This window comes from Nicotiana attenuata, unplaced genomic scaffold (genome assembly GCF_001879085.1).
Source record: "Nicotiana attenuata strain UT unplaced genomic scaffold, NIATTr2, whole genome shotgun sequence".
In the NCBI taxonomy this organism is placed as follows: Eukaryota; Viridiplantae; Streptophyta; class Magnoliopsida; order Solanales; family Solanaceae; genus Nicotiana; species Nicotiana attenuata.
Genome location: NW_017679016.1, coordinates 4471 through 17996, shown reverse-complemented (window position 1 = coordinate 17996; position 13526 = coordinate 4471). Strand labels below are relative to the sequence as shown.

Below are 13526 nucleotides of genomic sequence, written 5' to 3'. Positions count from 1 at the left end.
GCTCTTGAAGGAACCGTTTCAACCATATCATCTCGTTGCCGGCTTCAGTAGCGGCAATATACTTCGCTTCAGTTGTAGAGAGTGCAACACACTTCTGCAACTTCGACTGGCATGATATAGCTCCCCCTGAAAATGTGAACAGGTATCCTGTAATAGATTTACGATTATCAAGATCACCTGCCATATCAGCATCCGTGTAGCCCTTCAAGATTGGATCGGATCCTCCAAAACACAAGCAATCTCCTACATTACCTCCTAGGTACTTGAGTATCCACTTGAATGCTTCCCAATGTTCCTTTCCAGGATATTCAAGGAATCTGCTAACAACACCAACTATATGAGCAATATCAGGTCTGTTGCATACCATTGCATACAACAAGCTTCCGACTGCTGAAGAATAAGGAACTCTATCCATGTTACCTTTCTCCTCCACTATTGTAGGACACATCTTCTTGCTCAACTTTAGATGACTAGCAAGAGGTGTGCTGACTGGCTTAGCATTCTTCGTGTTGAAGCGTTCCAGTACACGTTCAATGTACTTCTACTAAGATAGTCACAACTTTCTGCTTGTTCACTCTCGAACTATCTTCAGACCCGGAATTTGTTGTTCTGGGTCCAAGTCCTTCATATCAAATGACTTGAACAGATCTCCCTTCAACTTTGCGAACAGCCCCTTGTCTTTTCCTACAATTAACATGTCATCAACATACAACAACAATATAATAAAGTTATTCTCAGAAAATATTTTGAAGTATACATATGGATCAGAATAGGTCTTTATGTATGTTTGACTTTTCATGAATGAGTCAAACTTCATGTACCACTGTCTTGGTGCCTGCTTCAATCCATAAAGACTCTTATTCAATTTGCACACCATGTGTTTCATTCCAGCTACTTCAAATCCTTCTGGCTACTCCATACATATCTCATCTTCCAAATCTCGATGAAGAAATGTAGTCTTCACATCCAACTGCTTCACTTCAACATCTAGACTAGCTGCTAAGCTCAAAATTGTTCGAGTAGAAGTCATTTTGACAACAACTGAGAAAATTTCATCAAAATCAATACCTTTCTTCTGTTCGAAGCCTTTAACCACCAATCGAGCTTTGTATCTGACCAGCTTGCCAATTCTATCTTTCTTGAGTTTAAAGACCCACTAACATTTGAGTGGTCTTTTACCCTTTGGAAGTTCAACCAGCTTGTACATGCCATTTTTCTATAGAGATTCCATCTCTTCTTGCATGTGTTTCATCCACTGGTTCTTTTTTGTATGGGACAGCACCTCCTTAAGACTTTCTAGCTCCCCCTCATCACTGATGAGGACATACTCTATGGAAGGGTACCTGCATGACTCTACCCTTGGCTTCTCTGATCTCCTCAGAGGTTGAGGTTTTTCTTCTTCCTAAGCGGGGTACTCCACTTGCTTGACATCATCATTAAGTTGCTCCACCTGCTCAATAACCTCATCAGGTTGCTCCCCCTGCTCGGCAACCTCGTCGGTCGTACTTTCTGCAATTGTGGGATAGTTAGAAGAAGAAGGAGTGGTAACAAGGTTAGGGAGTATACCATTCTTTGTCTTCTCTGACTGGTCATCTACAGTTCCAACTTCGCTTTCTCGGAACTACATCTCTGCTTCTGATGACCTTCTTCTTTACAGGATCCCACAATCTGTATCCGAACTTTTCATCTCCATATCCGATGTATATGGAGGGAACGGATTTATCATCCAACTTTGTTCTTTGCTCATTTGGTACATGTGCAAAAGCTCTGCAACCGAACACCTTCAGATGCGAGTAGGACACCTCCTTGTTGGTCCAAACTCTATCTGGGTTGTCAAACGCCAATAGAACTGATGGACTCCTATTGATCAGGTAACAGGCTGTCTGAACTGCTTCACCCCAAAATGACTTAGACAGTTTAGCCATTCTAAGCATGCTTCTCACCTTCTCAACAATGGTGCGGTTCATCCTCTCGGCTACACTATTGTGTTGTGGGGTTCCAGGAACTTTCTTTTCATTTCTGATCCCATGACTTGAATAGTACTCTTCAAATTCCCTTGAAGTGTACTCACCTCCATTGTCACTTCGGAGACGCTTTAGCTTTTGGCTTGTCTCCCTTTCCACTTGAGCATGAAACTTTTGGAAAACTTAAAACACTTGATCTTTGGTTTTCAAAATATAAGCCCATAATTTTCGTGGAGCATCATCAATAAAAGTAACAAAATATTTGTTACCGCCCATCGATTCAATTTCTATTGGACCACAAACATCAGAATATACCAAATCAAGTATATTCAATTCTCTTTCAGACGACGCCTGAAATGAGACTCTATGTTGCTTACCAAATAAACAGTAGTCACAAGGTTTTACCATTGTACCTTTGGCATAAGAAATGAGTGATTTCCTAGCAAGAATCTGCAATCCCTTCTCGCTCATATGACCCATCCTTTTGTGCCACAAATATGCAGAAATATCATCTTGTGCTACGTTCAATTTACCTTGGCATGTTTCTATATTTCTCCTGTAAAACGTGCCACGAGCAACTCCCTTTTGCAATCACCAATGGTCCCTTGGTGAGTCTTCACTTTTAATTTGCAAAATAATTCTCGTATCCATCATGGTCAAAAGCAATTCCCGAGATCAAGTTCATCCGCAAATCAGGTACATGCCTCACGTCCTTTAGAACCAATGTGCATCCGACATTTGTCTTGATACAAATGTCACCGATCCCTGCAATCTTTGAGTAACTCACGTTACCCATTCTCACAGTTCCAAAATCACATGCTACATATCTGCAAAAAAGATCTCTTATCGGTGTGGCATGGTAAGATGTTGTTGTATCAATCACCCATTCCGACTCTTGACCTGACAAGTGTATGCATTCCTCTTCCTCATTTATAAACAGGACAACATTATCGTTGTTTTGCACCATGGCGGTTGTGTTGTCGTCATTCTTCTGGCCACTGGTTTCACCTTTGCCCATCCTTGGATTTGGGTAATCTCTTTTGAAGTGACCTGGTTGATCGTAATTGTAGCAATTTCTGACTCTTGATTTGGATCGGTTCTTAGGCTTCCCACGAGCTCCGGATCTACCATAGTTGCTCGAACTCCTTTGCTAACTCCTGCCTATACCTTCTGTGATGAGAGCCTGTCCTTGATTTACAGGCTTCTTTCTCATCTTCTCATCGAGTAGAAGAGCCGATGTGACATCTTTTAACGCAATAGTAGTCTTACCGTGCAGGATGGTTGTTGCCAAATTATCATACGAAGATGGAAACGAGTTCAATAGCAAGATGGCTTTATCTTCTTCCTCGATTTTCACTCCGAGGTTGGCGAGTTGTGTGATTAGTCCGTTAAACACATTTAAATATGACAAAAAATTCGTACCTTCACCCATGTATAGGGCGTATAACTGCTTCTTCAGGTACAATTTATTTGTGAGCATTTTGGACATGTATAGGCTTTCCATCCTAGTCCAAATGCCACGTGCATTGTCTTCATAAATGATGTTATTTACCACATCATCTGATAAGTGCAACCTGATTGCACTAGCAGCTCTTTCATCCAAGTCAGCCCAATCCTCAGCTTTCATGGTATCAGGCTTTTTGGCATCAGCATCTAGTACCTTGTGTAATCCTTGTTAGATGAGCAGATCCCTCATCCTTCTTCGCCATGTTGAGAAACCGTTATCTCCATTGAATTTTTCTACCTCGTACTTTACTCCGTATATTTTTTATTTTTCACCGAGTATAGTACTACCGATAGTGAATAGTATTTCTGTGAACGAGCAGAACCTATGCTCTGATATCACTTGTTAGGATAAACCCACACAGAAATAATATTCACGGTAATAAAAGCGGAATAATAACGTAGCACCGAGATTAACTAACAAAAAGAGTGACAACGACACCAAGATTTTTACGTGGAAAACCCTTTTGAATAAGGGGAAAAATCACGTCCCCGAGAGGAGCAACTGATAAGACTATAGTAAGGAATTTTACACTTTGTAGGTCCGAGTAAAATACTCCAAAGATCACTACAACACTCAAAAGAAATAACCCTCTTTTGATATTCCTACCTCATTCCATACGCTTACTCTCTATCTCACAAACTATTTTCTTATGTCTTGTATGTGAAACCTCACTCTTTCTACCTTACTATCAGATATATTTTTCCTCTGAGATTGGTGTGTAAAATGGGAAAATGGAGGCTTCTATTTCTAGAAAGAAGTGTTGTAACGAAAACCAATTTTGGTCAAAAACATGTTTCAGCGCCTACCACTAATTTTGGCATCTTGCAGATTTTCCTTCTTCACTATAGGGATGGACCCCACAATCTTTTTGTTCTTCATTATGAGGATGGACCTCACAATCTCCTTTTTTTCTTTGTTTCATTTATGGGGATGGACCCCACAGCCGGCTTGTTTGGCAAGTGCAATGTTTTGAACATTACATAGTACTAACTTAGAGCCATACAATAGTGGCTGTAGTATTATTATGTATCGTTTGATCGTGCAAATCTATTTGCCGAACAATTTGACAAACGAATCAGGATTCGGTAACCATCATGGATCTAATTTGAATGATAGGAGTACTACAGCCCATAATTACAGGACGTCATCGAGTGTTTGGCAAATAGCAAATGCTACATACTCTACACGAATATATACTGAATATTGATTGGTTGCTTGATTCCTGATTAATTCTTGAATGTTGCATATGATTCAAGATGGAGGTAGAAGCATGTAAACAAAAATTTCCGAGTCCCTGCAATGAGTAGGAATGCAATACTTTTCATGGAAACATAATGTATTTTAGGAGTAACTTTTACCTAGAAATTGGAGGGGCTGACAGACTTGTACACTCGTATACCACTTGTACAAGGATTGGCAATGGATTTATATACACACCATATTTGCCAGAAGCTATTACAGTCTGAAGAGGTAGCACCAGCTACATCATCATGCTATATACAAGACTTTGAACATGGAATAGGCCAGCACCACCACACGTATACTAATCAGCCACTACTTAAAACTGCTTATCTTTTGTACAGAATTGAAAAACATAATCATGTCGTCATAAACATCTTCTTTTGCCCTTATACTTAGGAGGAAGTCAATATGACCATATTCCTCAATATAAAGCAGATCTGGCTTGCGCTTCAACTGTTTTAGGGTATGTTGGACGTCTATGACATCTGCTAATGCGTCATTGCCCCCATAACCCATCCATAATGGCAATGAAGTGGGAATCTGGCTGATATCAAATTCTGGGGGCTCAGGTTGCTTATAGTGCATGAGGTTTTTCCACATTCCATAATCATACATAGCAAAATTCCCTTTACGAATCACTGCAAAATTTTGATCAGGAATATAAGGACCATAATGACAATATGAGCAGTTAGACAACATGTGCACGCACTCCAAGTAGCAATGATCATAACAACATCAACATATTTGGCGAAACAAAGGAGGTAAAACAGTGCCCTAGAGGATGAAAGTCCTCATTTAAACTTCGACCAGGAGACATTGACAAAATACTGAAGATAGCTGATTCAAGAAATTGAGATGAACAGGGAATAGGAGACAAACCCCACGGTATTGGTTCAGTGGTCAAGATTCTGGCTTTAAACCAGATGTGACATCCAGTCCTTGTAACCCCAACCCTATGGGCCAAGCTTACTATTCCCAATCCCACTTGGAAGAAAATAAGAATTACATACAATGATATGTATAATCTGAACGTATATACATACTCTGGAAGAGGTGATGCAAGTTTTTCGAGGATGATGGGTGAGGTTCATATTCAAGATAGAAATCAATCCGTGAATCATTGAAGCAACAATTCTTCCCTGCACGAATATTGATCAATGAGAAAACATGGGGAACGTAGTAAAGTTCATACTTTTTGAGATAGTTTCATGACTCAATTAGAAGACTGCAAAAATCATTGGGCAACAATTCTTTCCTGCATGAATATCTTAGGTGCCATATCACATAAAGCTTGGTTTGTGAGGGAAGAAGAAAAAGAGCCCATACTGCCATCAATAGTGATGAAGGATATCAAGTATGAACAAAAGAATATAACTGAATTAACATGACCAAAGCCAAGAAATTTTTTTCCACCTTGGAATCACATATTTTGATACTGAATGCCATGACCAAATGCCACTACGCCATAAAACCAACCAACCTGCTATCTAAGGATAAGCAAACATGCTATGCGTGAAGTTGAACATAACTATCAAGTATTTTTTTGATAAGGTAAGATAAATTTCATTAATAAAGTACCAAGAAGGTACTGCAAACAGTAAAGAAGAGATTACAGTGCAAGTAAAACTTGCTCAGATTTACTCCATGTGTTTCAATTTATGCAGCGTTGTTTGACTCGGTACGGGGTTTAAGAAAAAAAGGAAACTTTTGAAATTTGTGGTTTTAAAAGCTTGAACGGTAAAAGCTTTTGTGGGCCTTCAATTTGTGTGGCTATAAAAGCTTCTCATTAAAGGTAAAATGGGTAAAATGAAAAGTTTTGTTTCCCGATATAGAAATATGTCGTTCTTTTAGAATAGACTAATAAGGAAAGTGTGTCACATAAATTGAAATGGAACAAGGAGTTGTTTTTCAACCACAGTATATAAGCTAGGCAGAAAGCATGAAAAAGCTTGAGAACAATGTCTCTTATTCCTTATGTATTTATAGATACAATGCTACATTATGCGAGAGGAAAACAAGTTAAGGAAGAAAGAATTGAGTGAAAATGCAACTTGATTATTCCCTCAAGCTACTGGGTCTTAAATAGTTAACATACAAGTGATAAGATAGAAAGGAAAATATTCTACCTAATTACGAAATCAATCTAATTAAATCTGACTAATCATAATTGATACACTATCATTTACAAAATTATTGCAACATTCTTAACAATTCCTAATGCCATTGATTATCTGATACCATTCGAAAGAAAGTTGCCTAGTTATGTTACAACAACAATAACGCCTCAGTCGCAAACAAGTTGGAATCAGCGATATAAATTCTCCATTCTTCCTTTAAGCTTATTAATAGTTGCTAAAGAGGAGTAGGGATATCCAACGTGCTCAATGAAATCTAAAGGTATTGCTTCCAAGGATAGTCATATATAACTGACAAAATGGAAGTTTCTAGTGGGTAGAGCAATAAAAAAACCTTAAGCAGCAAACTAAGTTCATATAGAGGATATATTCAAATGACTTGGAGGCTGACTTTTAAGATGTTTCTAGGATCTACCTTCTATTCAACTGAAAAGCCTGCCTATGCCAATCACCTTTTTTTTGTTCTTTGCAAACAGCACAACCATTTACATATTGTTAGGGCCAATTCTTGCATAAGATAGTTGAACCATTCACCAGCAATTAACCTAGGTTATATGCTTATAATGGACAGCTAGTATCAGAAAATACTCATTTTGCCAAGCTGCAGAGACAAAAGAGCGAAAAAACATCTCTTTCATATGCTAGTGCCAAAATAATGTACTTTCAAGGTTTTGCACCTCTCAAGCACAAAGAATAGAGAAAAACAAAAGCATCCCGCTAAAGTTTTTCACAATACTAGTGAAAGCATACTTCAAACTCACGTGAGAAGAATGTAAAATGGAAAGAACCCCACCCACTCGTTCCTCAATCACGCAAGATTGCACTAAGTGTTGAATAATGGGAGAATGAAATAAAAGACAAATTACGTTTTCTAAACAAGAGATTAGAAAAACTAATCACCGCCCTTTATTTTCAGCATATTGAGCCCTTTAAATAGGTCTTACAACGAGTAAAATAGATGAGATTGTTAAGAAAAACCTATCCTAACTAAAATAGGAAAAAGAAATCTAGTAAGAATGGAAGACCAACTAACAATCCTAGTTTGACTAGAACTACAAATATAATCCTACTAAAACAACAACAAAAAAACCGGTGTAATCCCACAAGTGGGTCTAAAGAGGGTAGTATGTACGCAGACCTTACCCCTACCTTGTGAAGGTAGAGAGCTTGTTTCCGATAGACCCTCAAGTCAGTGTTGTGAAAAGCGCTCGCTTTAGCGCTTAAAGCGCAAAGCGAAGCGAGGCGACAAGTGAAGCGCTTCACCTATTTGAAGCGTCGAGAAGCGGATGCGAAGCATGAAGCAACAGAAGCGATCGCTTTTGTGTTTAAAACACTGCCAACGATCTTCTTAAGGGAAAAAATAAATAAAAAAACAGTTCTTTTATCACAATATCAGCAGTGACTAAAAAACTTAGGGTTTTCAGCACTCTTTAGCCTTCAAGGTTCTTCAAGGCTCAGGTATGATTTCTTTTCTTCCTCTTTCTCCATCTCCTTCTCCTCCTCCTCCTCCTCCTCCTCCTCCTCCTCCTTCGTCTTTTTCTTTTTCTTTTTCTTTTCCTTTTCCTTCCTTAAAATTGCAGCGAAATGTTGCCAAAGTTTTTTTTCTTCTTCGGGTCTTCTTTTTCTCATTCTCTTCTTCTTCTTTTTTTCGTTTCTGGGCTATAAATTGAAACGAGTTGCTGCCAATTTTTCTTAATGTTCTTCAGTTCTTCTTTTTCTCCTTCCCTTCTTCTTCTTTTGCGTTTGTGTTGTGATTGCTCTAGTAGTTTCTGTGTTGTGACTGCCAAATTTTGAATTAAAATTTTCAGTAGTTGAAGCTTTTGGAGAGCGTAGACGAGGAGGAGAAGAGGAAGAACAGGGAGCGGTATAAGGTGGCTGAGAAGGAAGTGAAGTTGGCAGTTACCACGACTAAGACTGTCGCGTTTGAACGCTTTTATGAAGAACTTGGAAGCAAAGAAGGAGATAAAAATTGTACAGGCTAACCAAGGTGCGAGAAAGGAAGGCTTGTGACTTGGACCAAGTGAAGTGCGTCAAGGACGAGGATGGTAGAGTGTTGTTAGATGAGGCACATATTCAACGAAGATGGCAGACTTACTTCCATAAACTCTTGAACAAAGAGGGGGATAGGAACATTGTGCTGGGTGACTGGGTGACTTAGAACACTCCGAGAGTCGTCGGGACTTTGGGTATTGCAGACGTATAAGAGCTGAGGAGGTAGATAGGGCTATGCGTAAGATGAGCAAGGGAAGGGAAGAGAGAGCGGGCCAGACGAAATACCGGTTGAGTTTTGGAAGTGCGTGGGTAGGGCGGGCTTAGAGTGGCTCACTAGGTCGAAGAAGTATTGGGGAGAGATGATTAGGCGAGACATGGCGTTGCTCCAGCTTACTAAGGACATTACCATGGATAGGAATGTGTGAAGGTTGAGAATAACGGTAAAGAGTTAGGTAGTCGAGCTTTGTCCGTGTTTGTAGCATCAGCTTTTATACATCACTTAGAGCCCATTTGGACATAAGAATTTTTTCACTTTTTTTTTCAAAAGATATTTACTTTTTTCAAAATCAGTGTTCGGCGATAAAATTTGCAATTTTCACTTGAAGATGAATTTTGGAATTTTTCGAATATTTGAAAAACTCCAAAAAACTGTTTTTCAAAATTTTCACTCAGATCACTCACAAAAATTCCAAAACAATCCAAAATTATATTCATGTCCAAACACAACTCTAATTTTCAAATACCATTTTCACTTAAAGAAATTTCACTTTTTTTTTTGAAATTTTACAATTCTTATGTCCAAACGCCCACTTAGGGTCCTTAGCGTATTTTCGTATCCCTAGACTTCTGTTATTACTTGCTACTACCTTTGTTTCGGTTTTCTGTTTGCATTCCTTAATGTTAGTTTTGTATTTTCGCTTCGGTTGTCAGATTTGGTTTGCTTGTTATTGTCTCTTCCATTTATCTTTCCTGAGCTGAGGGTCTACAGGAAACAACCTCTCTACCTTCTTAAAGGTAGGGGTAAGGACTGCGTACACTCTGCCCTCCCCGGACTCCACTTGTGGGATAACACTAGTATGTTATTGTTGTTGTTAGTATTTATTTATTTTGGTTTTCTTTTAATTCCACTTTACTTCAAAAAGGCGAGCGATTCGCTTCTCGCTTCACGCTTTAAGCGAAAAGAGGCTTATCGCTTTTCCTCGCGTCACGCTCCTCACAACACTGCCCTCAACTCAGGAAAAGCAATTCTTTTTATCAGGAAGCCGTTTTACAATTAGTATGTCACCATTCACTTTGATATTTTACCAAACTTAATTCGCACAGGATAGTAACCAATTTAATTAGCATAGGATAATCCTACTAAAACAAGAACTATATTACTAGGAAATAAGAAATAAGAAATCCTAATATTGAATGGATTCTTGATCTTCTTGAATTTCATGGATTCTTGGCCTTCTCGATCTTGCATCACAAAAGAAGCTAGAACCGACCAAATTCTTTTTCACATCACTAAGCTACAGCCAATCCTTCACACTCCAGCTTAAGAAGTATAATAAGAACTTGTAATAAGAAAGAAGGAAATGCATAGAAAGTGAGGATGGATTCTTGGTCTTCTTGAATTTGCATCACAAAAGAATTGTTTTTTCTTGAACTTCTTGAATTTCTTGGATTCTTGGCCTTCTTGATCTTGCATCACAAAAGAAGCTAGAACCGACCAAATTCTTTTTCACATCACTAAGCTACAGCCAATCCTTCACATTCCAGCTTAAGAAGTATAATAAGAACTTGTAATAAGCAAGAAGGAAATGCATAGAAAGTGAGGATGGACAATGAAGAAGAACCTGTAATAGCACTCAGCCAGATGTCACAGTGAATATGCCCTTCACACATCATATCCATGATTTGAGTCCCCATATTACTGCAAACATTATAGTAAAATGTGTCATAACTTTAAATAAAGGCAATAGAAGATCATGAGAATACTGGACAAAGAAGTGAAAGATTTAGTGGAACCTTTTGAAATTAAGCTCATGGATGCCCAATCCAAGAATTATCTAATTCATAGCATAAAATTTGTCAGAGTATTGTTGAAGTCATATATGTAGTGAAACTAACATGGCGACACACTATTTCAGCACCTCATCAAGACGCATTTTGACCAATCTAAGGACAAAATTTGTGGTGATATGATCTAAATATGATATAGGACAAAGGAGTGCTGCAGCTTTGACCATCTCCACGATATCTGGCTTAGTAAAAGCAGCAAGAGACATGATTGTTCCCTGAAAATAAAAATGTAAAAACAAAAAATAAAAAAAAATAAAAAACATAAGATACTATGGCAAGGAGAGAAAACCCTTATAATTACATAAGAACATGGATGCTACGAAAGAATAAAACCTGTGAATGTCCAACAACCAAAATTTTTGCTTTTGTGATTGAATTTACATATCGAATCATTTCGGCAAGATCATAAAGAGCCAACTCTTCCCAGCTCCAGTCCCAGAATTCCTAAGACAAATTCAACCGAGGAAGTAAGACACTTCCATTACAAAAAGTTGTGTATATTAGTAACTCGCACATCATCAGAAACTGCAAAGAAACAGGCAGGAACTGCATATGTGATTTCTGGAAGAAATTATTCTTTTGAGATGGCTTTTGGGGAAGAAATTATACTTTTATAAGAACAAGGAAATGCATGAATCTCTGGCAGTAACTAGCACATCCTCCGTCCAATAGGAGAAAAATATTGGCTAAGCGTGGAAAAGAGTTTCACTAGCATATTCAACACCATTAATAGAAGTATATTAGACTGATTAAGCCGTGGAATTAGCCACTGATGCTTGCATCAAGGCTGCTTACACCACACCAGTGTTATCAAAGGCGCGCCTAAGCCCTGAAGCGAGGCTCAAAACATGTTGAGCGCTTCACCTCGCTTAGCGGGCGCTTCAGTGTTGTCACCAATGCTCTAAGGCATACTTTCCCGTGCCGATGAGCGTAATCCTGAAGAGGCGACACTAAACAATTGTTATTTCACTTTATCGTAAATTTTATTCAATTTCTTTGTCCATATATTTGGTATTCATGCTTATAGATATTAGTGTTAGACTACACATACATTTTTGTAGTTTTTCTCCATTTGCGCCTTTCTTCGTTAAAGCCCACTCTTTATTTGCGCTTTGCGCTTAAAGCCCCAACAGACCATAGAATTTTTTTGCGCCTTTCGCCTTTGATAACACTGCATCACACCCCCTTGGAGTGCAGTCCTTCCCCGGACCCTACGTGATCAGGGGATGCTTTGTGCACGGGGCTACCCTTTTTTTTTATATTAGACTGATTAAAAAAGAAGAAAAAGTATACCAAATAATGACTTAGGATTTCTATGAAGATTTAATTTGGAAAGAAGAACATCATCAAAGTTTCATCTTCCAAACTGAAATCTCAAGCCAATTTGAATTCTTAAAAAATTGTGTATAATATGCAAATCAGTATTACTAGTAAATTTGTCAAAGTTCTGAGACAACACTGAAATAAAGTGTCTCGTGAATTGCAGGATGAAAGAAGTACATTCATTTGCAAGCAAACCAAATCATGTCATTTCAAATCTAATGAAAACACTATGAGCCCGTTTGGACATAGAATTTTTTTTCCTTTTTTCCAAAAAAATTTCACTTTTTTCGAAATCAGCGTTTGTTCATAAAATTTCCAATTTTCACTTGAAGATGCATTTTGAAAATTTTCGAAAATTTGAAAAACTCCAAAAAGTTATTTTTCGTAATTTTCACTCAAATCACTCACAAAACTTCAAAAACAACACAAACTGAAATTTATGTCCAAACACAACTCTAAATTTCAAATACCATTTTCACTTGAAAAAAAATTTCACCATTTTTAGGAATTTTACAATTCTTATGTCCAAACGCCTACTATATTAGGAGTGAAAGTAAGTAGGGTACTAAACAATCAACAGGGTCATGGCTCAGATTGCTTTCCATTTTTGAGATTGAACCACTGAATGGGGATTCAATCACTTGACCCTTGATCTTTTTGAGGAAAAAAATAACATATTAACCTTGCCCCTTTCATCTTACAATCCGCTTCAAATTAATTCTTATTTTCTTAATACAACACACACGCACACACCTCATCCTTTGTGAACGTATACCCTTGAATAGTTCCTTCAGCCCATTGAATATGTCTCTAAAAGATTACGTCGTTGTGCACACAAAAAATCATAAAAAGACCTACCGGTTTCTCTTTTATGCATTCTTGGAGAACCCTAGCCGTGAGGCTTTCCTGGTCCTTCATTATCAGCATTTCTCTAGCTTTTAATCACCCTATCCCCACTCCCCCCTTTCATGCAACCAAAAAGTCTTAGGTGTAATCATGAATGGTCATCTCTCACCCCACCTCCATTGTCATCAGTGTTGTACCCAGCATTGATACTGGAATTACCACTATTTTTCACCACATATACTTCAACCAAAATTACACAGAAAAGAAAAGAAACTATGGAGAGGGCTCGATGATGGTATCATGGAAAGAATATATTTTCTTCACGGACAACCTAACTGGGTATTGATTAGGATATTTGTTTAATTGTTTCTTGTAAATCTTGTTTTCTCTATATGAATTAATCTTGGCTGCAAGCAAAATAAAAACAACTCCCGAACTGATTCATGATAC

At 38.1% G+C, this 13526-nt stretch overlaps 1 protein-coding gene across 1 annotated transcript; it reads right to left on the bottom strand.

Annotated features, from left to right (window-relative positions):
• Positions 1-4754: 4754 nt before the first annotated feature.
• LOC109221697 (triacylglycerol lipase 1-like) lies at positions 4755-11979 on the bottom strand. Its single transcript, XM_019386162.1, has 8 exons — positions 11959-11979; positions 11772-11843; positions 11241-11351; positions 10979-11122; positions 10854-10894; positions 10682-10758; positions 5757-5852; positions 4755-5351 (listed from the first exon to the last, which is right to left on the bottom strand). The coding sequence occupies exons 1-8, from the start codon at positions 11977-11979 to the stop codon at positions 5026-5028; spliced, it is 888 nt and encodes a 295-aa protein (XP_019241707.1). The 3' UTR covers positions 4755-5025.
• Positions 11980-13526: the final 1547 nt, after the last annotated feature.

What these genes read in the sequence shown, in the direction of transcription:
- LOC109221697 (XM_019386162.1), bottom strand. Translation starts at nt 11,979, where the DNA reads ATGGAGAAAAACTACAAAAAT. An exon ending in CATGAGCTTAATTTCAAAAG is followed by an intron (nt 10,759 to 10,853) that starts GTTCCACTAAAT and finishes TAATGTTTGCAG; the next exon opens with TAATATGGGGACTCAAATCA. An exon ending in CTGGCTGAGTGCTATTACAG is followed by an intron (nt 5,853 to 10,681) that starts GTTCTTCTTCAT and finishes ATATTCGTGCAG; the next exon opens with GGAAGAATTGTTGCTTCAAT.